The 25,780-nt window shown below is 36.2% G+C and overlaps 1 protein-coding gene across 2 annotated transcripts in view; it reads right to left on the reverse strand.

The window, feature by feature from the left end:
* XRN1 (5'-3' exoribonuclease 1) overlaps positions 1 to 25,780 on the reverse strand; it is a 158,772-nt gene that overhangs the window by 104,728 nt on the left and 28,264 nt on the right. For both annotated transcript variants that reach the window (XM_028504430.2, XM_036018321.1), the window contains exons 4-15: positions 25,020 to 25,129; positions 24,814 to 24,924; positions 23,521 to 23,603; positions 19,370 to 19,457; positions 19,115 to 19,283; positions 18,305 to 18,372; positions 17,853 to 17,990; positions 9,358 to 9,424; positions 8,818 to 8,923; positions 6,175 to 6,264; positions 4,288 to 4,444; positions 2,717 to 2,836 (exon numbers count right to left, since the gene is read on the reverse strand). In XM_028504430.2, the coding sequence (XP_028360231.1) occupies positions 2,717 to 2,836; positions 4,288 to 4,444; positions 6,175 to 6,264; positions 8,818 to 8,923; positions 9,358 to 9,424; positions 17,853 to 17,990; positions 18,305 to 18,372; positions 19,115 to 19,283; positions 19,370 to 19,457; positions 23,521 to 23,603; positions 24,814 to 24,924; positions 25,020 to 25,129 (1,307 nt within the window). The remainder of the gene's footprint in view (positions 1 to 2,716; positions 2,837 to 4,287; positions 4,445 to 6,174; positions 6,265 to 8,817; positions 8,924 to 9,357; positions 9,425 to 17,852; positions 17,991 to 18,304; positions 18,373 to 19,114; positions 19,284 to 19,369; positions 19,458 to 23,520; positions 23,604 to 24,813; positions 24,925 to 25,019; positions 25,130 to 25,780) is intronic.

A 25,780-nucleotide genomic window follows, 5' to 3' on the forward strand; every position in this document is an offset into this window, starting at 1 on the left:
TATATTAAGCTTGGATACCAGTCCTATGCATGTGTATGTTTTACAAATATCTTCTCCCAGTATGTGGCTTACCTATTCATTGTTTAACAGCATCTTTTGAAAAGCACTTTTTAAAAAAATTTTGATGCAATCTATTTTCTCCATTCTTTTTTTATGGTAAGCATATTTCTGCATCTTGACTAAGATTTTCTCCTATGCTTACCTGAAAAAATTTTACAGTTGTAGCTTTTATTTTTAGAGCTATTGTGTATTTTGAATTAAGTTTTCTGTGTGGTATAAGCTATGGACCAAGATTAATTTTTCCCACATATACAGATGGCTATTCCAGCAATAACTGTTTGGAAAGTTCTTTCTTTATCCATTAAATAACCTTGGTGGCTTAATTGAAAATGAATTAACTAGAAAAGTATAGTTCTACGTTCAGACTCTATTTTGTTCTACTGATCTGTCTATTGCTATTCAAGTAACATACTGCCTTGAATACTACAGCTTCATGGTAAGTCATGAAATCAGATCATAAAAGTCTTAAACACAGTTTTTCTTTCTACAGATTGCTTTGGTTATTCCAGATTCTTTGCAATCTCATAAAAACTTTAGAATCATATTTCCAATTTCCAAACAAAAATCTGCTGGGATATTTATTGGGATTATGTTGAGTCCAAAGAACAATTTGGGAACAAGTTACATTTTAACAATATTTAGTCTTCTATTTCTTGAATGTCACATAGCCCCTCCATTTATTTAGGTTTCACCTCACCAACATTATTTAGTTTTCAGTGCAGAGGGTTTACACATGTTAAATTTACAGTTGTGCAGAATTTAAACATTTTGCATTTCCAATTGTTTGTTGCTAGTATACAGGAACACAACTGAATTTTGTACAGATTCTATATCCTGTGACCTTGCTAAATTTACTTACTAAGTTATAGTATTTTTTTGAAGATTCCTTAGAATTTTATATATATAGGAAAATGTCACATGCAAATAAAGACTATTTTATTTCTTTCTCTCTAATTTGCATGCCTTTATTTCTTTCCCTTGACTTAATACATTAGACTTCCAGTACAGTATCACAGAGGAGAGTTTAGAATGGACATCCTTGTCCTATCCTTGACTATACAGAGGAAATGTTCACTGTTTTAAGTATGTTGTTAGCAGGCTTTTCTAGATGCCCTTTATTTGACTGAGGAAGTTTTCTCTTAGTCCATTTCTATTAAAATTGGATGTTAAATATTGATAATGAGGTAACCTTATATTTCTAAAATAAACCCTATTTGGTAATGAGTATTATCCTTCTAATATATTACTAAAGCCCATCTGTTTTTATTTCATAAAAAGTTCTTCATCTACTTTTTGGAGGGTACTGGTCATAATTTTCTTGTAATACCTTGCTTGTTACTTTTGGTCTCATTAATTTTTCTGTTGTTCATTCACTTTCCATGGATTTCCATTCTTATCATTTTTATTTCTTTATGTTCCTTTGGTTTTAATTTGCTACTGTTTTTCTAGCTTCTTATGGTAGAAAGCTTACATAATTTATTTTAAATTTTTTCTTATTTAGTATAATAAGCATTTGAAACCTAAATCTCCCTTTAAGCCCTCCTTTAAAGATCACCACAGATTATGTTATGTTGTGCTTTCAGTATTATTCATATCGAAATTTTTTTGAATTTCCCTTTTACTTTCTTCTTTCATCCATGGGTTATTTAGAAGAGTGTTATTTAATTTCAAAATGTTTACAGATCTTCCAGGTATTTGTATTAACTTTTAATTTAATTCCATGTGGCCAGAGAACCTCTATGATTTCAACACTTTTAAATGTATTAGAACATTTTATATCTCAGCAAATAATCTTGGTAAATGTTCCTTATTCACTTAAGAAGAATGTGTACTCTGCGGTTGTTGGGTATAGTGTTCCATAAACATTAATGAGTGTTAGGTCTTTAACCTCACTATCTGTCTTCTTGTTCTATCAATTCCTCAGCGAGAAGTATTAACTGTGGATGTATTTATCTCTTCTTTCAACTTTAAGAGTTTTTCAATTGCAGGTTCGATTCCCAGCTAGGGCACATGCCTGGGTTGCAGGCCACGGCCCCCAGCAACCACACATTGATGCTTCTCTCTCTCTCTCTTTCTCCCTCCCTTCCCTCTCTAAAATAAATAAATAAAATCTTAAAAAAAAAGAGTTTTTCAGTTTTTGTTTCATGTATTTGAAGCTCTGTTATTAGGTTTATAAATATTTAGAATTTTTATGTCTTGCTGATGAACTGAATTGACTTTTTAATCAGTATAAAATATCCCTCTTGATCTCTGGTAACACTCCCAGTTCTGAAGTCTACTTTGTCTAGCACTGGAAGGGTAGCTCAGTAGATCAGAGCGTTGTCCTGACATGCCAAGGTTTTGGATTGGATCCCTGGTCAGGGTGCTATGGTGTCTCTGTCTCTCTCTCTCTGTCACTCTCTTCTCCCCACTCCCTTCCTCTCTCTCTTTAAAATCAATCAATAAATGAAGTCTTCTTTGTCTAATATTAGTAAAGCTATTCCAGCTTTCTTATAATTAATATACCTAGAAGTTTTGATGCACACACTAAAGAAAAGAGTAGTTAAATCTCATTAACAAAACATAAATGGTAGTTTAAACTCACAGCTTATTAACATACGTGAAACAGTCTCTGATTAAGAATATATGTGCATATGTAACTCTTTCATGCACTAACCTCCTCGATAAAAGGTATAAGTACCACAGCTTCCCATTCCTGTTGTTTCCCATTTAGATCAGTTTTAAAATCAGGTGGATAATATTCTATAATTGGTGAGTCCTCACTGGTCATCAAATGCTGTGAAAAGACACAACAGTGTAATAGAGATGTAAGACTATCAATATAGCTTTTTCTTAATATATTCATAATGTTTCCTCAAACAGTTTAAAATTTCTAAGCAAAGCAAAACTAAATTTTTACATTTCAGATATGTTGCAATATACTTGCTATATTTTGATATTCACCTGTGGTGCTTATAACTTCACTGCTACTCATCACTCTACCATTCCCCTGGTTAATTATTTCATCATTTCTATCTTTCCTTGTCTTTTCATTCTTCAAGACTCACTTAAATTGTTTTCCCATTCAAACTTTAGTTTATTACACAGGCTTCTAATTTTTAACCTCAAATTAAATAATTTGTTTTCATGTCCTAATCAATTGATTTTATTAATTAATAACTAATATAAAAACTGTCACCTAAGATAATTTAAAAAGAAAAACATCCTAAAACCCAAGAATCTCTTCATTACTAACAGCAAAGATAAGAAGTCCAAGAAGACATGTTTTTACTAGAGATTTTTTAAGAGAGGTGGAAAACAAAAGCATAAGAGTGTCTTCTAAGAAAACGAAGAGGCATATTTCTCAGAATAATATTTAAAATAAGTAATAACCAGTATGGCATGGGCAGAGAACAATCAAAACAGACGTGACTGTAAAATATGTATGGTTGTATTGCTTCACAGTGAGTATCAATCTTTAATATATCTAAAGGTAGGAAAAAAAGCATCAAAGAAGCTTCAGAAGAAACTTAAGGGTGACCAAAGGGACCAGCGTGGAGGATGGGTTAAGTTTCAGAAAGATGAGACAAAGTACGTGCGTGCACATACCCACATGTGTCTGTTCTAGTTCCTGGGACTGGACGACAGAATAGATTGATGCTCTAACTCTAAGTAGTTCTATGAATTTTACCCTCAGAATCAGCTTAGCAGGCTTTGTGTAATTTTGGCGATTCAAATCGTCCCTAAATATCTGCCTCGTTATGCGAAATATGTTAACCAGAGAAAAGCCTTTCATTCCACAGTTTGATAAATGAAATACCTAAAACCCAAATATAAACTGAAATAATACTTTTGTTGAGATAAATGACTTATGAGAATCATATCTATTCTAATAAACAGAAGGTAAAAGAGAACAAGAATAAAATAAGCAAACATCTGGACAAAGCTGACAGCTCCAGATTTTCCCTGACTCGGTTTGTTTCCATCAGCGCGGAGACAAACTGCAGGTTTGCGGAAGCCCTGAACACGAACAGGCTCCACTCTGAGCCGTCCGCGGATTCTGCCCACATCTTTAAAGCAGAACTCACTGTAAATCAGAAACACTTTTCAAAGGGCTGAAGAACTACTGTATTTGAAAATAAAATTACATTTAGCTATCAAAGAAATCTGGGTGCTCTGTCTCTAGGTTTGGGGGAGGAGCTTCCAAATATTAAAAAGAACATAAAAACATTTAATTCTAAAACCCACCTGGTAACATGCAGGAAGTAAATTTTTGCTAGCTGCTGGAAGTACAGCAAGAAGCTGTTCGAATGGCTTAAAAGGCTTTCCTAGTTCAAAATGGATTTTGAGTGTGCTGATGTTACGGATGTCAGATAGGAAAGGTGCATAATGGTAAGGGTAATACCTATAAAACAAAACAGAGTTTTAACCAAATGGCAACGTTATGAAACAGGTCAATATTAAGTATGTATGTTTCCATATTTTAATAACACAATAATTCTAAAGAAAAAATTATCACCCGTACTTCTACCAACAGAGTATAAGAAATCAGTAGTCTTGAAAAATTTAGGTCATATGATGGAGACAAATGTTGTATTTACTTAATTTTTAAAGTACAGCTTCACACATTTCCAAAATTGGGATGTACAATGTAACTGAAGAATATATAACATAATGGGTTAGTTCCCAAAATGCTGAGCATGCATTTTCCAATCAATACATTCTTAGAATGAAGTACTGAGGTAATCAGAAGACTCCCAGTAAGTCTGGGCCTCTGCCATGAGAACAAGGGGAACAGTGAATCTGAGCTTACATTGGATCTTACTAGTCAGCTCTAAGGACTCTTATATTTGAATTAGTATCTTATTATGTTTGTGACAAGGATTAAAGTATTTATCAGTCATACAACTATTTTAGTTTTTAATACTTTCCCATCGTTAACTATAGGTATAAGTATTTTTAAAAAGCTTCATACAATTTTTTAAAAATATCAATATTCTTAATATGTGACTAAGGATAACCGAAAAATGAAGAAATATTTTTTATGGTCCACAATTATGGCATATTTGAAATGAATGGAAAAGTTCAGGAGACAGAACGGCATGTGGAATAATTGAAAATGTAAAGACTTTGGAATCAGATAGGCTTGGACTTGATTCTTGCATAGAGGTGGTGGGCTTGACCTTGGAAAGATAATTTAACCTCTTTGAGCCTCATTTGCAAAAGGCAAAGAACAAGGCTTAATTTAAATGGCTGAGAGGATTATATGAGAACATGCTTTTTAAATGCTTAGCCTTAATGCCAGTAGTATGACAGGAATACCTTACACTCATCCTCTAAAAAAGGCAAATCAAGGATTTTTGTCATTAGAACACTCTTCGAAAGGTGCTGACAATCAAGTCAGTTACAGGGAAGATTTTTTAAAAGGCTATTAGTAAGTGAAATCATAATTAATGTCACATTATGTTGCTTTGCTTTATTTTGCTATGTGGTGCTTTAAAATAAAGCCTAGCACAGGTACTCTGGCAGCAAAACAAAATGAGCCATCTCATTACCTAAAAGTCTCTACCTTTCCCTGCATCATTTTTTGGTTTATGTTTTTATTTGGGTGGTTGGTTTAGAAATGTAGATGGAACATGCTGGAATAGAAGCTTGAGAGAAATGAAAATTTACTATTTCCCAGAAAAACAAATAATTATTTTCTTCTTCTTTACCTTTCACAGTCTAACATTCAAATAATCCATTCCTCAATAATTACTTCTAATAAAAAAATTTTCTCAAATACACAAAATGTAAAAAAGAATATAATGAACAACCCCACATAACAATAACTCTGACCCAATAATTATAAAGAGTTTGTCAGGCTTGATTCATCATGATAAAGAATTTTAAATCCTTAGATTAACAAAGGACTTTTATTATGGGCCATCTGCCAGGGCTGAAAGTATCATTATTATACCAAAGTCTTCTTAAAGTGTTTTTTATCTAAGGAGACATTACCTGCATTTCACTTAAACTTGGCTGTATGTACCTTTTTAAAAAACACTACCAAAAATAGAAATAAAAGCAAAGGAATCTCTACATGAGACTACATTAACGAATCAATAAAAAAAATTTCTTTTCATATTTCCTCACCAGCTCCAGGACTGAACTCCGTGATAGTAATAGTGCAAAATCCACTGTATTGCCTGAATATAACATGCAGCTTGATCAGCCAGAAAGTCACTGAAAACAGAAAAGAATATTTTCACTGTAACATTATTTTTTAAAGACAGGATATTGTCTTTAGAGCATGAAATCTGCTGATACCACACTCTGCCTCAATATGTTTTATTTAATCAATGAATAAGCTAAATATAGTCAGAAAAACTCCAAAATATTGTTTTTTAAAAATTCCATTCTGTCAGATTAAATGTTTGCCTTATATGTTTCCTAAACCAACTACCAGAATATTTAAAACTGCTGTGCATATTTATTCAATCAATGAACGATGCTTTGGTTTAATAGTTGACAATTTTGCCAATGTAGATTTCCATAAAGTGGCACTACCACTCCCTTAAATAGCTGGGGCGCTTTGAGAGATAGGGGTGGGAATTTTCTTCCTCTAGGAGGATGCCTGAGACAATCACAGAGGGAAATCAGAAACATCTCAAAATCTGGTTATAGCAGCTAGAATACGCTTTGAAAAGTGCTACAGATCCACAGACAATTTTCCCTCCAATACCATCTTCTTTTTAAAAACTTTCCATTTAAGGGTAAAATAAATGGGGGGGGGGGGTGAAGGGCCCCAGGCTAAAGTCAAAAGTGGCTATAATTCCATTCATGTCTATTACCTAAATTCAGGTCAAGATGCACCTAAATATTCCAGATCTCCAGTGTGTAGAGGCATACTCTGAAAATGAAATGTATTACTTTTTTGTTATAAAAGAAATACACCCTCATTATTGAAAATCTTGATAATGAAGAAAGGCATTTTTTATCACTGTATAGCAATTACTATTACATTTTGCTACATTTCTTTTCAGTCTTTTTTATATGCCCAGGCTGTTTTGCTTTTTTTTAATGAGAGTACACTATATGTGTATGTATGTATGTATGTATGTATGTGTATATATATATATAATTTTGTGTCCTGCTTTTAAAACTTGTACTCATTATTGATAATGTAGGCATCTTTCTAAATTTGTATAGACTTTCTGTAAGTACAAGTTTAGCAGTTCTGCAGATTTTGGTATAGATGGCAGAGATGGTGACTATGATGAGGAGGAAGTGAAGATGATTATGATGAACCAACCTCCTTACTGAAAATGTAGATCCATAATTTTTTACTATTATAAAACACTGTAATAAACATCCTTGTGTATAAAAACTTCTGTTTAAGTTTAAATTTTTTTATTATTGTTGTTCAATTACAGTTGTCCCTGTTTAAAAGAGATTAACAAGTAGAATTATTGGATCAAAGGGATAAATATTTTAAAGGCTTTGGATATGTACTTTCCAAAATAATTTTACCAATTTATATTCTCACCAGTAAATAAGGAAGAGCTGTACCACCACTATGGACCAATAATGAACACAACAATTTTAAAAGATTTGTTGATTTGCTAGGCAAATAAATGGTACATTATTTTCATAAGTCTACATTTTAGTATACAAAAAGAGAAATAAAAGCAAAGACTAGTTACCTATCAAATTAAGCATTTAGTGCCAACTGCAGGTACTGTAGTTCTATGTAACTGTAATCAAGGAAATAAGAACTAAAGAATAAAAGATTAAAGGTTTAACTATTATAAATATTTTACTTCTCAAGTCTGAAACGTCCTACATGCTAACGCCAACTGACAAACCTTCACATGAGCTGGTGAACTGTACCTGAATTCCTGTATCTCTACTTACTGGAGGTCAGTATAAATACAGACACTTCTGAAAGACAGTGTCTAGGCTAGAAGAAAGTGTGACAGTATATAAAGCAGTGTCTGAAAGCTTGCCCAGTCTATCCCTGGGCAGTCTCTAGAAAAGATCTAATACTTACTGCTTTATTATACTTCAAAAAGACTAACAATAAAATAGAAAATATCTAATATCACATATAATAAGGATACACAGCATTTCATGAAACTCATTTTACTAATAGGGAAGCAGCCTCATCTAGTGGTTAAGAGCATAAGTTCTGAAGCCAGACTACCCATGTTCAAATCCTGGCTATGCCACTACCTGTGTTACCTTCAGCACCTCTCCATTCCTTAATTTCCTTTACTGCACAATAATAATAATAATCCTACTTATTTTAAAGAATTGTTTTTGAAAATTAAATGAGTTAACATATATAAATGCCTAAAATAGTGCTTTGCACTTGATAAGCACTTTATAACTATTAATTTAAGTAAGTAAAATGTGACCATATGTAATTCATACTACGGGCTGCAGTTTAAAAGTACGAAAGCCACCATTCTAGAGATTAAGCTTTTAAGAATCTTTCAGAGTAGGTATTAACCTAGGGTTAAGCCAGGTAGCCTTTGAGGTAAGCGTGATGTGAGCTTGAGAAGACAAAAGCAAAAAATTAACAATTTTCTATTCTGCAATTTTTATCATAGGAATTCAACACATGCCAGTTAATATCACCTTTTCTAAAGCCATACCAGTTGAAAGATTGAGAATAATTTATGAAACCAAAAAATCCTTCTTTCTCACCACCTTAACTATCAAAATTATGCTATTCTACGAAGAACTACAAAATTTAGTTTTTTCCAGGTATAGTAAGAACTGGCAAGAACGTACTCAGACACGACGTCAACTCCCATCTTCGTCATGTAGTATGTTCTTTTATATTGCCTAAACTCAGTTTCAAAGAGGTCATCATCTTCTGTCTCATCTTCTAAATTGTCTGAAAAAAAAAAAGGCCAGAAACATAGTGGCTGATAATTAAGAATATTTTGTTTCTCCATTTAAAGCTTTGATAAATATGTATGAAAGCATATGTTTACAAGCTATCATTGAAATCGGTTCCATCCAACATTATTGAATTAGTACTAATAAAATAAAGATATGACAACCATTCTGTCCAAAAAGTAACATTTAAAATGCAGTTTGGAGCCCTGGCTGGGCTAAAATGTAGCTCGGTGGATTGAGCGTGGGCTCTGAACCAAAGCATCGCAGGTTTGATTCCCAGTCAGAGCACATGCCTGGGTTGCAGGCCACAGCACCCAGTAACCACACATTGGTGTTTCTCTCTCTCTCTCTTTCTCCCTCCCTTCCCTCTCTAAAAATAAATAAATAAAATCTTAAAAAAATAATAAATAAAATGCACTTTGTACTCACCCTTAGAAGTTACTGCTTCTTCTCTATTTTTATCTAAAGCAGCCCAACATACGGAGTTTTCCTGGCCCTATGAAAATTACAGATCAATATGAAATTAATGGCAAACTACATTTCAAAGTGAGACATTTCACAAGGATATTTAAAAATATGCTAAAAATTAAGGAATGATCCTTAAGTGACTCACTATAGAAGTTTATTTTAAAACATAATTTCCAAATTCTGTGTAAATGTTTCTGGTTTCACGTAACTTATTTTCTAAAGCTATATGTAGAACTTAACATTTGAGCCTCTCAAAAATATGTTATAATTGTCATAACTATAAAGAAGAAATATATTTAATTGCATGTGTTTCATGAGAAAATACTTCAAGAATATTTCACTTAGAGAAAAAGATACAATCAACATCAAATCCTTTCATAATTTATCAAATTTAACATTTCTTTTTAAGATACTATTTATTTATTTTTAGAGAGGAGAAGGGAAGCAAAGAGGGAGCAAAATATCAGTGTGTAGTTGCCCCATCATGTGGCCCCTACTGGGGACCTGGCCCACAACCCAGGCATGTGCCCTGGCTGGGGATCCAACCAGTGACCCTTTGGTTCACAGGCCACCACTGAATCCACTGAGCCATACCAGCCACAGCAATCTTAACATTCATATGCATCAAATTCTGGACTATCTTTAACAAACTATATTTAATTATGATGAAACACAATAATTATAAACGTCACCTATTTCTCTGTCTCTGGATCCCGTCGTTCTTGGCTCTATTACCTACCCTCCACTTCTAAATTTTTCTCCTTTGCAACTCATTTGCTTTTCTATAGTTCTTCCATCTCATCATCTCCTTCCTATCTTTTCCTTATCTTGTGATTTCATTTTTTCTCTCCTCTATTTTCTGACTGCCTATCTACTGCCAGTGACTCTCATTACTGTTCTTCATACTCCCTATCCTCATTAATTCCTTTTCTTCAGGTGAACTAGGGCCTCTGCCAACTTTATGTGCCTAGGCAGACCCTCCAGCTCCTCTCATTTCACCAGTGTCTCTACTGTTAACCACTTTTGCTTGGAACACATGTGACGTTTAAGGACTGAGTTGAGGTAGGCAGAGCCAGTAATTACTGACTATTATGTAAGTTTCATGAATTCAAGTTCCAAAAAGCAGAGGCTGCCTTGGACAGGTGGCTAAGTTGGTTGGAGTGTCATCCATACACCCAAAGGTTGCAAGTTTGATTCCCAGTCATAGTACATATTCATGTTGCAGGTCCTATCCCTGTTCAGAGAGCAAATGGGAGCAAATGGTCAATGTCTCTCTCTCTTCCCATTCCTCTCTCTTTAAAATCAGTAACATATCATCAGGTGAGGATTTAAAAAAAAAAGGTTACAGAGGCTATTTTCTTAAGAGAAACACTGCAAAGTAGAATGCAGCTAAGTTCCACTAAGAAAAACCTATGCAATTAAAGGACTTTACCAAAGAAAAATCAAGATAGTTGCTCTTCCTGGTGCAAGAGTCCTAATTAAAACCAGTACAGCAAGGAGAACACAGGAACTCATCAATTTCTGAAGAATACAATAATTATAGGTAAGCTGAGGAAACTTTCAGAAATGGTTTATTTTCCAACTTAACACATGTAAGACATTCTTTAGACCTTATTAGAGATGTTTTACATGGTACTAGCATATTCTAACTAATTTTATTATTCATTTATTGAGCACCAAACATTTATAAGATATTGTGCTATTAATCACTCAACCTGGCCTATTACAGTATTATATACATGATTTTATATGCAAATTATTTCTGCAGAAAAATCACTGATCTAATCAATGTCTCATAACATTAAATGCTATAAATGTCCACATTTTAAAAAGGTAACTAGAGACTGAAGATGGCGGTGAGGAAGGAGGGGGTGGATCCCACTCCCTGCTACAAAAGGGAGAAAAACCTACCCGATCTACAGAGGAACAGAGCCAACAACCCATTATATCCCAGCATGTATGAAGATAGGAGACCAAAAATTGTAGAGGACATTGAAAAGCCAGAGGGTAAGGAGAGTGCTTCAGGACAACAAGGTACCTAGGACCAGCTCGGAAACTAGGGCAGCTGCAGCCGCAGGCCTGGCACCCACTGGGTCTGCCACAGGGTTCTTGGGAGAAAGCTGGTCAATGGCTCTCTCCCCTGCCAAACAAGGTTTGAGCAGCACCAGGAGAGACCTGGTTGCTTGAAGTCCCAGAGAGGGGAATAAAGACTAAATAGCAAACACACAGGGGCTGTGAGCACCTGCAGAGTCTGTGGACACAGGCTGGGGAGAGTTGAGAGTTGGGCTATAAGGCGCCCTGACCAGGTGAGTCCCTGGTCTGGTTGAAGAATTGGGCTGTGGAGAGGCCAGGCTCTGGAGATGCAGGCTTAAGCAGGAGGAATTTCTCAAAAAGAGAAAGTGAAACAAGAGATGCTCAGCTGTTTGGGGAATTCTCCTGCAGCAGCCATTCCAGGCTCCTCCCCACCCAGCCTCACTGCTTCCCAAGGTAGAACGGAAGGCCCCGTGCACACTCCCGTAGCCCTAGGAAGAGTGTGTACCCGAACCTGAAGGACCTGAGGCAGCCTGGCCAATTGCCCACGCCCGAAACCCGGGGAGAGTACACTCTGCAGAAGGCCCCAAACACACACCCAAAGACTTGGGGAGAGGACTCTGAACCCACCCCGGAGCCCACATCCATAGCCCCAAGGAGAGAGCACTCTGAGGAAGGCCTGGTGCCCACACCCAAAGCCCCAGGGACAGGAACCCAGTGTTCACACTGGAGCACACACTCATAGCCTCAGAGAGAGTGCACGCCTGAACCTGTGGGACCTGAGGGACCACAGGCTGCTGGGAAACTGAGCTGGAGGCTGACTGAGCACAGTTCAGGAAGGGAGAAAAGCTAAACCTATCTACCCTCAGCCTGCTACAGCCAGGAAGACCAGCAAAACCAGTTTTACCAGTCTGAAGTCAGCAAGAGACTTTTTTTTTAAGTACTTCTTTATTTTGTTTTATTTTTATTATTATTATTATCTTTCAGCTCCTTTTCCCTCTCCCTATTTCTTATTTTATTCCTTCTCCCTTTCTTTCCCATATTATCTCTTCTTCCTTCCTTCCTTTCTTTCTTTCTTATTGAATTCCCACAAATGAGACAAAAAAACCTGGAACTGTGAAAAGACCAGAGTTGGACCCAAAGAGGGGTCATCCCAACAGCTGAGACGGTGAGAAAATTTCACTTTGCTATTACACAGAACCTGCAAGTTACTGCATATTTGTATTATTATTATTTTCATTATTCTTACATCTTTTATCAGTATTTTTGTATTCCTCTTTCTGTTTAGTCCTCTTTGCTTGGCTGGTTAAATTGCATTGTTTGACAGGTTTTCCTTATTCTCTCTTTCATAGCGTACTGTTAATCTACTGTCTTCCACTTCACTTGGGTTCCATTAGCACAATACTCACAGTCCTATACTTCCTATTCTTGTTATCCAGATCACATACATTCTGTCATATGATTGTTGCTCCATTATTATTGTAAATAATAGCTGCTCCATACACTTATAAATACTACACAGCACCCTTCCCAGATCTTAGCCCACTTCACAATTTCCTGAACTCTATTACTGTTGTGTTTAACTCTATTCTCTCGCACATACTGCACCTATTTTCTATCCTTTACTCTCACTTTACCTCAGAATCTGACCTCCCACAAGCTCACTGCTTTCTAGATCCAACTCAAAATCCTTCCCTCCCCAACAAGAGTTATCTTCTTTCCACCCATTCTAAAAAGTAGCTAGTTGGGTAGAAGATCACAGTTAATATTGTACATAGGAGATAGGAGCCAAAGGATTTCCTATCTCTTCTATACAGGCTACTACTGTAAATATCATAGAATGCACTCTTGTCTTAATCCATTTTGCCTTCCCCCTCCAACTGATCACAAAAAAGAGTAGGTAGAAGCAGTGAACACCAGGATACCTGCTGGAAGAGGAAATCCACCAACAAAGGAACCACCAACAGAGAACAACAGAAGAAGGTGAAGGAGAGTGGAAACCAAACAAACCTCAATCCAAGACCTATCTGGAAATACAACTAAGTAGTGGAAAAAACTACCCAGAAAAAACAACTGAACAAGAGCAAGAGGGAATCCCCAAAACCTTGTACACACAGAAGAACCAGCTTCAACACAACCTGTCCACAGCAGCACAAAATACGAGAGGTGGTAAACAGAGTGACCCTCAGTTAACCAGCTGGTGGGAAGGACCCACCAAAGAAAGACCCAACAACAATCAAAACCCAAAGACAAACACAGAGCCAACATAAACAACAGCCCAAGACCAGTGACCTCGGGAGATCAAGGAGACGGGACCACTGAATCTCATAGGTATTCTACCTGAGAAACTCACACCATAAACCAGGGAGTCAGAACAGATCAATTTAAGAAGCTGAGGCTAACAAGAATGGGAAGACAAAGAAATAAACACCAAAAGAAAGGAAAGGAGGAAGCCTCAGAAAGAATGCTAAATGAAACAGAGGCAAGTGAACTATCAGATATTGAGTTCAAAGCAATGGTTATCAGGAAGCTCAAAGAGCTCACAGAGAACTACCAGAAACTACAGGGAATACAATGAACTCACTGCAAACTATGTCAACATAAAAAAGGAAATAGAAAGTATCAACAAGGGCCAAGAGAAAACAAAGAATACAATTTCTGAACTGAAGAACAGTAGAAAAAATCAAAAGCAGGATTGATGAACCAGAAGATCGGATCGGTGAGCTGGAGGACAAGGTAGACAAAACACCCAGGAAGAGCAAGAAAAGGAAAAGAGGCTCAGAAAGAATGAAGAATGATTAAGGGAAATACAGGACAATATGAAACGTAGTAATAACGATATAATAGGGAAATCAAAAGGAGAAGAAGAGCAAGGGATAGAAAACCTTTTTGAAAAGGTAATGATGGAAAACGTCCCTAACTTGATGAAAGAAAAAGTCACACAAACCCAGGAAACACAGAGAGTCCCAATCAAGAGGAACCAAAAGAGGCCCACCTCAAGACACATCATAATTAAAATGGCAAAATTCCAAGACAGAGAATCTTAAAGGCAGCAAGGGAGAAACAGGAAGTAACATACAAGGGGGCCCCAATAAGGTTAGCAGCTGACTTCTCAATGGAAATACTTCAAGCCAGAAAAGAACTGCAAGAAATATTCCAAATAATGAGAACCACAAGGCTACAACCAAGGCAACTTTACCCAGCAAGGCTCTTGATCAAGATAGAAGGCCAAATAAGAAGCTTCCCAGACAAAAGAAGTCTAAAAGAATACACCTCTACCAAACCAGCTCTGCAAGAGATGCTAAAGGAACTGCTTTAAGGAAAGGAAGAAAAAGAGAGAAAGAGAGAGAGAGGAACACAGGTACGAATATGGCAATGAGTAAGTCCCTATCATAATAACCTTAAACATAAATGGATTAAATGCTCCAATCAAAAGACATAGAATAGCTGAATGGATAAGAAAGCATGACCCCCACATATGCTGCTTACAAGAGACCCACCTCAAAACAAAAGACCTACACAGACTGAAAGTTAAGGGCTAAATTTTCCAAGTAAATGGACAGGAAAAAAAAAAGCTCAGGTAGCAATACTCATATCAGACAAAATAGACTTCAAACAAAGGGCCATAAAGACAGACCCAGAAGATCACTTCATAATACTCAAGGGAAGAATCCACCAAGAAGACATAAACATTGTAAATATATATGTACACAACATAGGAGCACCCAAAAGACATAAAGAAAATCTTGGAGGAGTTCAAGAAAGATACTGACAGCAACACAATTGTAGTACGGGATTTCAACACCCCACTGTCGAAAATGGAGAGATCTTCCAAGCAAATTATCAACAAAGATATTGTAGCACTGAACAATGTCCTAAATGAAATGGACTTAACCGATATATATAAATAGAGAGCCTATCATCCCAAAGAAGCAAAAACACACATTCTTTTCAAATGCACATGGAATATTTTCAAAGATAGACCACATGATACGACACAAAACAAGCCTCAACAAATTCAAGAAAATTGAAATCGTATCAAGCATTTTCTCCAACCACAAGGGACTGAAACTAGAAACCAACCCCAAGGGAAAACACCCACAACACTCAAAATCATGGAGATTGAATAGCATGCTATTAAACAATGAATGGGTCAAGAATGAACTTAGGGGAGAAGTCAAAAAGTTTCTGGAAAACGAACAGACAGACCAATGGAACAGAACACAGAGACCAAAAATAAACCCAAGTCTCTACGGTTAATTAATATTTGTCAAAGGGGACAGCAACATAAAATGGAGTAAAAATAGCCTCTTCAACAAAGGTGTTGGGAGAGCTGGACAGCTACATGCAAAAAAATGAAACTCGGCCACCAACTTATACCATACACAGAAATAAATTCAAGGTGGACAAAAGATTTAAATATAAATTGTGACACCATTAAAGTGCTGGAGGAGAACATAGGCAGGAAAATCTCAGATATTTCACACAGCAACATTTTTACTGATATGTCCCCTAGAGCAGGGGACATAAAGGAAAGAATAAACAAATGGGATCTCATCAAAACACAAAACTTCTGCACACATTAAGAAAACAGCATTAAAATGAAAAGAGAACCAACTGTATGGGAAAACATATTTGCCAGTGATGCCTCAGACAAGGGTTTGATATCCAAAATATATAAAGAACTCACACAACTCCACTCTAAGAAGACAAGCAACCCAATTAAAACACAGGCAAAGGACTTGAACAGACATTTCTCCAAGAAGGACATAGAGAGGATCCAGAGACATGTGAAAAGATGTTCAGCATCACTAGCTATCAGAGAGATGCAAATTAAAACCACAGTGGGATACCTCTTCACACTGATCAGAATGGACATCATAAACAACCCAACACACAACATGTGTTGGAGAGGTTATGGAAAAAAGGGAACCCTAATGCACTGTTGGTGGGAATGCAGACTGGTACAACCACTATGGAAAACAGTATGGAATTTTCTCAGAAAACTAAAAATGGATCTGCCTTTTGACTTGGCAATTCCACTGCTAGGATTATATCCTAAGAACCCTGAAACACCAATCCAAAAGCACCTGTGCACCCTAATGTTCATAGCAGCACAATTTACAAGAGCCAAGTTCTGGAGGCAACCTAAGTGCCCATCAGTAAATGAATGGATCAAAAAACTATGGTACATTTACACAATGGAATTCTATGCAGCAGAAAGAAAGAAGGAGCTCCTACCCTTTGCATCAGCATGGATGGAACTGGGGAGCATTATGCTAACCAAAATAAGCCAGGCGGTGAAAGACAAATACCATATGATCTCACCTTTAACAGCAACCTAATCAACAAAACAAACATCCATGCAAAATATAACCAAAGATGCTAAAATTGAGAACAGGATGACAGTGACCAGAGGGGAGAGGGGAGGGAGTTTCAGGGAAAAAGGGGAAGGGTTTGCAGGAACAAGTATAAAGGACACATGGACAATAGAAAGGGGGGGAGTGGAAACAGGAGGGAGATGGGGAAAGCTGGGGGGGTTGGGCTGGAATGGGGGTAAAAAGCAGAAAACTGCACTGGAACAACAATTAAAGTAAAAAAAAAAAGAATTTCCTTCTGCTGGGGGAGGGGAAAAATGGAGGAGAGTATGGGGAGATAAATGGTGATGGAAGGAGACTTGACCTGGGGTGGTGAACACACAATACAGTGTACAGATGATGTACTATAGAATTGTCCACTTGAAATTGTATAATTTTGTTAACCAGTGTCACCCCAATAAATAAAAAAAAAGATAACTAATTGGTGGGGTGGGGTGGGGATAAAATACAGACAACTGTAATTGAACAACAATAAAACAATGTAAATTTAAGAAACAATTAATTAAAATAAAAAAAGATAACTCATTTCTGGGCTCTTATATTTAGAAATGTTTTCTACACTTTTAAAATAATAGGAGAGAAGCCGTGGCTGGTGTTGCTCAGTGGACCGAGTGCTGGCCTGCGAACCAAAGGTGGTTCAGTTCCCACTGGGGGCACATGTCTAGATTGCTGGCCAGACCTGCAGTAGAGGGTACTCGAGAGGCAACCACACACTGATGTTTCTCTCCCTTTCTTTCTTCCTCCCTTCCCCTCTCTAAAAATAAATAAGTAAAATCTTTAAAAAGAAACAAAGAATAGGAGAGCAAAGGAAACACAATGTTCTTCTTCAAGGGTAAAATAAAAAACTGATTTTTAAAGATTAGATTTAAATCATAGGATCTAATAGAGAAAGAGAAACCAAAACAATTTTTAAAATGTATGTACAGAAGAAGAAATCAAAATGAAATGAAGCAACCCCAAAATCATAAGAAAGAAAATGAGATACAAGGAATATCAGTTTTACCTTTACAGGTAAAAAAATGAAAGGACACCTAAAAAAATGAACACCTTTGATTTTTTCTTTTCCTTGTAGTTCTTGGCTTCTTCTGCTGCAACACCCGCTGCTTCATTGAGGTACTTGTTACCAACTTTGCTTTCAAACCACTTTAGGTCCACAAAAACTTCACTGAAGTGCTCCCGATCAAACTGAACAGAAATATTTAAATTCATTTAAAAATCATTTAGGTATGTACAGAAGAATACTAATCAAACTTTTAACATGGACTGCTTCTGGGGTATAGGAAATCAAAGAATGTAGTTTTTTATGCACATGGAGACCTTGTCTACTATTCTGAAAATTACAAAAAAAAGCAAATAAATATAATTTATGTAAATTTATTTATATAGAATGACCAATAGGATAATAATTACAAAAATTTTTTCTTCTGCTTTTATGTAATTGCTAAGTGACCACTTACAATGACCCTGGGACAGGAAAACAAAAACTTCTGGTTACTTACATCTGATAATTTCACAAGGTATTTCTCAAATCGAGGTAAGTTGAGATGCCCACTTTCATTAATATAACCTAAAAGAAATAACATCTAAATTTGGACTAAAAGCTGGCAGTTTTTCTAAACAATTCAACAAACGTCTTTTTACAAAATGTTGAATGTTACACTCTACTAATCAGAAAAACACTGTACTGGACTACATGTAACTGGCTCTAGTTTCTATGAACTTGCTGTTACAATAATATACAATAAATATTATCTGAAGCAAAATACAAGAAATTCCAGGTTCACATAATAATAGTCCTCCTACATTTCCAATATATTATAACAGTTATTTAAATTAAATATGGTCTAGAATGTAATCATTTGATATGTTACCTGGAGAAGAAAAGGACTAATATCCTGCTATTCTGTTGTTTTCTTCAGTATCGCCACTGTTTGTGAATTTCCTATTTTAACTGAAAAATCTTTCCTTCATATTAAATATTCTAATGCCGACCCATTCAGAAAAACTGAATTTCTATGTTTAAATATGAAAGAACCTAAGTGAAAACAACAATGTCTACTGAGTTTCTTAAACAATTAAAGGCAGAAATTAATTAGGTATCAATAAATGAGACTGCATAATTCTGGCTATTTTCTTAGCTTATGAGCTATTGAAAACTGTAACCTTATAGTTTGGAGCCTTAAATCAAAAGAAACCCGTAATTTTTTCCTACTTTAGTTGTGCAAGTAATAATCTAATGACCTGAGTGACATTTTTAGAGTTAGCTGAGTGCTAAGTTAAAGTAGCCACAAATGAATATTAAACTTTACCTCCAAGTTCTGGCAGGATATTAATATATGTTCCATAAAGAAGAGGCAGTGCATCATGATTAATATGTAAATGAGGTAGATGAGGGATAAAATCATTGCCAACAAGAAATCCCATTAAAATCCAATCATCTATTATCCTTTCAATATCATATTTAAATGTGATCTTGTCCTAGAGTAAAATGTGAAAAAAAAAGTCAAGCCCTGTGCAACTTTCTGCATACACATCTTTGGTCCACAGATATAGTTAATACTTACTTTTAACACTGAAAACTCATAGTCAATATATTCCCTCATTAAAGACAAGTGTAAGAGGTGAAATGTGGTTTCTTCTGGTGCACATACCCTGTAATTAGTCAGATGATCAACACAGAGTTAATTATATATATGTATATATATATATTTAGAGTTAATTATGTTTTTAAGGTTCAAACTTAAAAATGTAGCAAGACTTAAAATAAAACTTATCATTAGAAGACAATTTTTGTATTCAACGCATACAATTTATATGTAAGCTGCAGGGTGATGTAAAGATAAAATATAACTGCAATTACAATACATACAGCATAAATTTAAAAATAATTGGCTTACATTATGCTTTCTGTGGAAGGACTCTGAGAATGAAGAAAGCCTAAGTAACACACAGTAGACGTAAGAAACCATGAGATCTGGCCCATTTAAGACTGTCCACCAGCAGACAGCACACAGATAAATTGAGTTTATACTTTTATATGTACTGCGGTATAGTCCAAGGCTTCAATGGTGAGGAACTATTGGTAAGGGAACTCAAGAATTAAAGATTTTAGCTTCAATTATAGTTGACAGGCTTAAGTGATTGATGCATGTGGAAAGCTATAATTCCAGGAACTGGAATGCATGACACCAGGAGATTGACAAGCAATTCAACCTTTTTGCCCCAAGGGGTGGTAGGAGGAGGGGGCGTCTATGAGCAATGGAGATGGTATCTGAGCCATTGTGTTCCAGGAAGTTAGACAAAGAATTGTTGATCAAGAGATAAATACTAGGTAAACTGCCTTCATAGGTAGTTAGTACTCTAGCTACTATTTAGCTAAATACTAGCTAAACTATCTCTCAAATAAGAGATAAGGCAACTCTTATCCAATTCACCCTCTTCTAAATCCCTTACGTACTCTTTCCTTCTCCCTATAAAAAGGGTTGACCTGAAATGAGATGTTGAGAGGAATTTGGGGGTACATAACCCACCGTCTTCCCAAATTGCCAGCATCTGAATGAAATGCCCATAAAGATTCAATTGAGTCTCTACTTACTGGTCCTGGTATCTGGTTTTACTGTCACTGCTTATCTTGCCCTGGTTTGGCTTATACTCCTGGCTGTTCATCTGTACTCAAATTACAAGTAAAAATACAAGCTAATAATAGTATATTAAAAGGACTATACACCAACAGCAAGTGGGATTTACCCCAGGAATGCAAAGATGATTCAACATAAGAAAAAATTTGATGTTAATACACCATATTAACAAACAAAGGAAAAAACATCCCACAATCGTGTCGCAGAAAAAAAAATTGTCAAAATTCAACACCTTTTCATGGTAAAAATACCCAGCAAAGTGGAATAAAAGGAAACTTCCATAATAAAGGGAATTTATATATATAAAAAAAACAACCACACAGCTAACATCATACTAAATGACTCAATAGTCGAAGACTAGGGATCAAGAACAAAGACTAAAGATCTGGGCCCATTTTCACTACAGCTACTTAACATTATTTTGGAAGCCCTATCCAGGGCACTAAGGCAAGAAAACATATAAATGGTATCCAAAATTGGAAAAGAAGAAGTAAAACTATCTCTATTTACAGATGGAGTAAATTCTCTCTATATAAAATCCCACAGAATCCACAAAAGAGCTACTAGTAAAAAAGAGTTTATTAGATGCAGACCAAAACACAAAAATTAGTTGTGTTCTAACACAGCAGCAACAAAGACTCCAAAAAGGCAATTAAGAAACAATTCCACTTACAATACCAACCAAAAGAATAAAACACATAGTCATAAACTTCTCGAAGAAGACAAAAGAAAAAAAAAAGCCAGAAGCAAAAAATAAATTCAGAGTTACAGAGAACAGACTGATGGTGCCCAGAGGTGGATGGGGGAGGCAGGGAGCAAAATGAGTGCAGGTGGCCAAAGGCTACAAATTCAATTATAGGTTAAAGAAGTCCCGGGGATGTAATGTGCAGCATGGTACATATAAAGAAGGAAAAAATGAATCAAAAGACTTGTACACTGAAACTACAAAATTTTGCTGGAAGAAAGTAGACACCACATGCTAACGGACTAGAAGACAATATCAAGATATAAACAGCACCTGAAAAGGATATACAGACTCAATGCCATCCCTAACAAAACAAAACACCAAGGATTACTTTTTATTTTTATTTAAATACATTTTATTGATTATGCTATTACAGTTGTCCCATTACCCCCCCTTCGTTCCCCTCCACCCTGCACCCCCTTCCCACCCACACGCCCCCCTTAGTTCATGTCCATGTGTCATACTTATAAGTTCTTTAGCTTCTACATTTCCATACTATTCTTGCCCTCCCCCGTCTATTTTCTACCTACCATCTATGCTACTTATTCTCTGTACCTTCCCCCCCAACTCCTGCTCCCACTCCCCTGTTGCTAACCCTCCATGTGATCTCCATTTCTGTGGTTCTGTTCCTGTTCTAGTTGTTTCCTTAGTTTCTTTTGGTTTTGCTTTAGGTGTGGTTGTTAATAATTGTGAGTATGCTGTCATTTTACTATACATGTTTTTTATCTTCTGTTTCTTAGATAAGTCCCTTTAACATTTCATAAAATAAGGGCTGGGTGATGATGAACTCCTTTAACTTGACCTTATCTGAAAAGCACTTTATCTGCCCTTCCATTCTAAATGAGAACTTTTCTGGATAGAGCAATCTGGGATGTAGGTCCTTGCCTTTCATGACTTGGAATACTTCTTCCCAGCCCATTCTTGTCTGAAAGGTCTCTTTGGAGAAATGAGCTGACAGTCTGATGGGAACTCCTTTGTAGGTAACTGTCTCCTTATCTCTTGCTGCTTCTAGGATTCTCTCCTTCGTTTTTACCTTGGCTAATGTAATTATGATGTGCCTTGGTGTGTTTCTTCTTGGGTCCAACTTCTTTGGGACTCTCTGAGCTTCCTGGACTTCCTGGAAATCTATTTCCTTTGCCAGAATGGGGAAGTTCTCCTCTATTATTTGTTCAAATATGTTTTCAATCTGTTGCTTTTCTCCTTCCCATTCTGGTACCCCTATAATTCAGATGTTGGAACATTTAAAGATGTCCTGGAGGTTCCTAAGCCTTTCCTCATTTTTCTTGAATTCTTATTTCTTCATTCTGGTCCACTCCATTCATGCGAGACCCAGCTTTCATTCCATCACTATTGGTTCCCTGTGCATTTTTCTTCATTTTACTTATTGTAGCCTTCATTTGTTCATCTAATTTGTGACCAAAATCAACCAATTCTGTGAGCATCCTGATCACCAGTACTTTGAACTGTGCATCTGATAGGTTGGCTATTTCTCGGTCGCTTAAAAGTACTGGTTGTGGGGCTTTCAATTCTGTTTGAGCCGTCTTTTTTGTTTTTTTAACTTTGGTCTGGCTGCACCTATTATGGTGAGGGGCAGATCCTTAGGTGTTCACCAAGGCGGGGCACCCCAGTAGCTGGGTTGTGACGTTGTATGTGGGGACAGGAACGGAGAGGGAACAATAGTGCTTGCTTCACTGTCCGTGGGACGTCAGTCCCTTCCGCTGCTTCCCCCAAGCAAACTTGATCCCTCTGGTGCCAATTCCCATGTGGGTGGGCTTGTGCATGCTGCGGGACCCTCCAAGGACCTGTCCTGAGAGGCTGGGAGTCCCTCCCTGCTCCTCAATCCCTACAGGTATCCTCAATCAGTGCCCCAAGGCTCTATTTCCCAGCGCTGTGATCCTGGGTTGTGCTCAGTGCCTTGCTTCACAACTGCCGAGTTGCTGGGTCTGCCAGTTGCCACCCCTCGGCCAGGGTCTGCCAGCTGCCACTTGTGTGTTCAGGGCCCACCTGCTGCAGTCTTGCATGCCCCGGATGCCTCACGCCCCCAGTCCCAATGCTCTCTGCTCTCTGTGCATCGACCGGCGCCCGGCTGCCCAACTCTGCCCCTCCCACTGGTCTGGATGAACATGTCTATTTTCTTGGTTGTCCAACTTCCATTCAGATCAATTTTCCGTCAGTTCTGGATGTTATTCTGTTTCTAAATTGTTGTTGTCTCTATCTTGGTTGTGCAAGGAGGCACAGTATGTCTACCTATGCCTCCATCTTGGCCAGAAATTGGATTAATATTCTTAATTTAAATTGTTTTGTCTTCCAAGATATATACAGCATGATTTACCTTTGTGTCTTCTTGCCACCAAACCGAACCTCTTCTCTTAAAAGGGAGAAATGTGCTTCATGACTTGTTAATCCTAGCATAATCTGTTGAAAAATAATTAAGAATTGTTTGTATTCTCTCACTTTTTATAGTATCAGGTTCACAAAAGAAATCAAAAAATATTTCTATACAGAAAACATTATTTTTAAAAAATGAAACAATCTGTTAGTAAATTAAATACAGAAATATCAAAATATGATCAATTTATAGATTATGAATGGGGTAAAATGAGGACATTTTTCTATGACAAAAAATGTTTACCTTAGACACTCACATGACCTTAGACACTCTTCCCAAACCCAACCAAAAAAACCCAAAACCTTCTTTTGGTTTTCACACCTTTCTACTTGCCATGGGGGAATGGGTAACAAATTAAAAGCAGCAGCTTTTCTAATAGCCGAAAGTAGGACTCTTTTGGTGGCCAGGATACCTGACCATGTAAAAACAGAAAACACAGAAAAGGGCATTTTCATTTAATTTTCTCACTTAGTATTGTAATCCCTAAAGTAAGTTGAATAGTCTCATGAGATATACCAACCAATTGCAATGTATATTGTACATTTTATTTCAGTACTGATTCAAACAAACAAACAAACAAAAAAATGAAGCATTTATGAAGCAATCAGGGAAATGAGAATACCAAATAGTTATTTACATATTAAACAGTGACTGTTAATTTCTGTTTTGTGTTCAACAATGGCATTTTTTTAGTAACCCTCTTTAGAGAAACATTATGAAAAATTTATAGATTAAATGATACAAAGTCTAGGATGTGCTTCAAGAATCCAGAGAAGTAGGAGAAAGGAGACAGATGGTGAGGGATAGGAACTGAAATTTAAGATAAAGGTCATTATACTATCTTCTCAATTTTTCTTTATGTTTGAAAACTTCCACAATGAAAAGTCAAAAGAAACCTAGTAAAATTACTTGAGTCATGGAATTATCAAATCAGGTGATATTAAAAGTCATGTATTAAGCATGAGGGTAAACAGGGCCCTCTACCCTGACCCCAGCATGTCATTTATAGCATCAGGGTCAGGTAGGTGTGAACAATAACTACAGATACCTACTGATCATAATATCTGGCAAAAAAGCTCATTTTTCAATTGTTTTTGAAATGGCAGTAGTAGCAATTATTATTACGTCTCTAATATCTGTTTCCACAACCAGAAAGCTTCTTACATAAAGAATAAGTATGTTAAATATTTAACTACCATGGCATAAGGTTATAACAACAACCAACATTATACTTACCAAATCAGCATCTAAACCATAAAGACAGTGTCTGGTGTTTGGATCATGATCTGGCTTTGCTTTCTCAGATCTGATAAATTCCATGATTTTATGCTCTCCTTCTCCTGGAGTCTAAATATAAGGTTTTTAAAATTTTGGTAATATGATATGCAGTAGAATAATACATTTTAAAGGATAACTCTTTAAATTAAAAAGAAAGATAATACCTCATGGCCTGAGAAATAGATGGTGACTCCTTGCCATGACTTATCCGTAGAAATTTTCATATTTACAAAGTACTTCAGATGTTCATGTAACCTGGCCATGAATTCAGTCCCTATAAATAACAAGTTTTAAAAAGTTTAATCTGAAAGAGACAATAAAAACAGCAAGTTCCCAATGGCAACATAAAATTGAATCTTGGTGTCCAGGTAACTAATAGCTAACTAAGATCTTCTGAGGAGATCAAAAGCTTCTTGTTTATCTAGAAAAGCAAGTAATATTCCACCTTTCCTTAGCAGATATCACTACTGTTTCTAATTTCACTGGTTATAGTAAAATTAAATTACTGTTACACAGGGAAAGTCAAGGAATGTTACTATTATCTCAGGGCTATACTTAAAATATTTTCACACAAGGGAAAAGTTTCAACTTTCTAATAAATCTCCATCTTCTATTACCTCTGCTGGATTCTGAAGTTTTGTTTCATAAGGCATACAACTTCAATCAAATTGCTATTAATAATATCAACAAAGGCAATTATTATTATTACTACTGTGAACCTGAAAAACTATTATTAATCTGGAAACTAAGTTTACATGGTTATGTTTTATGAAAAGCTCAGATGGTCAACAGCCAAAGTAATAGTCTTAAACTATAATCAGGATTAAATTGGTTATTAAGTCAAGCAATATCAATATGTGATATCACATATCACATATCAATATGTGATATTGCTTGACTTAATAACCAATTTAGGGTACTTACT

The sequence above is a fragment of the Phyllostomus discolor genome, chromosome 2 (assembly GCF_004126475.2).
Source record: "Phyllostomus discolor isolate MPI-MPIP mPhyDis1 chromosome 2, mPhyDis1.pri.v3, whole genome shotgun sequence".
NCBI classification, from domain to species: Eukaryota; Metazoa; Chordata; class Mammalia; order Chiroptera; family Phyllostomidae; genus Phyllostomus; species Phyllostomus discolor.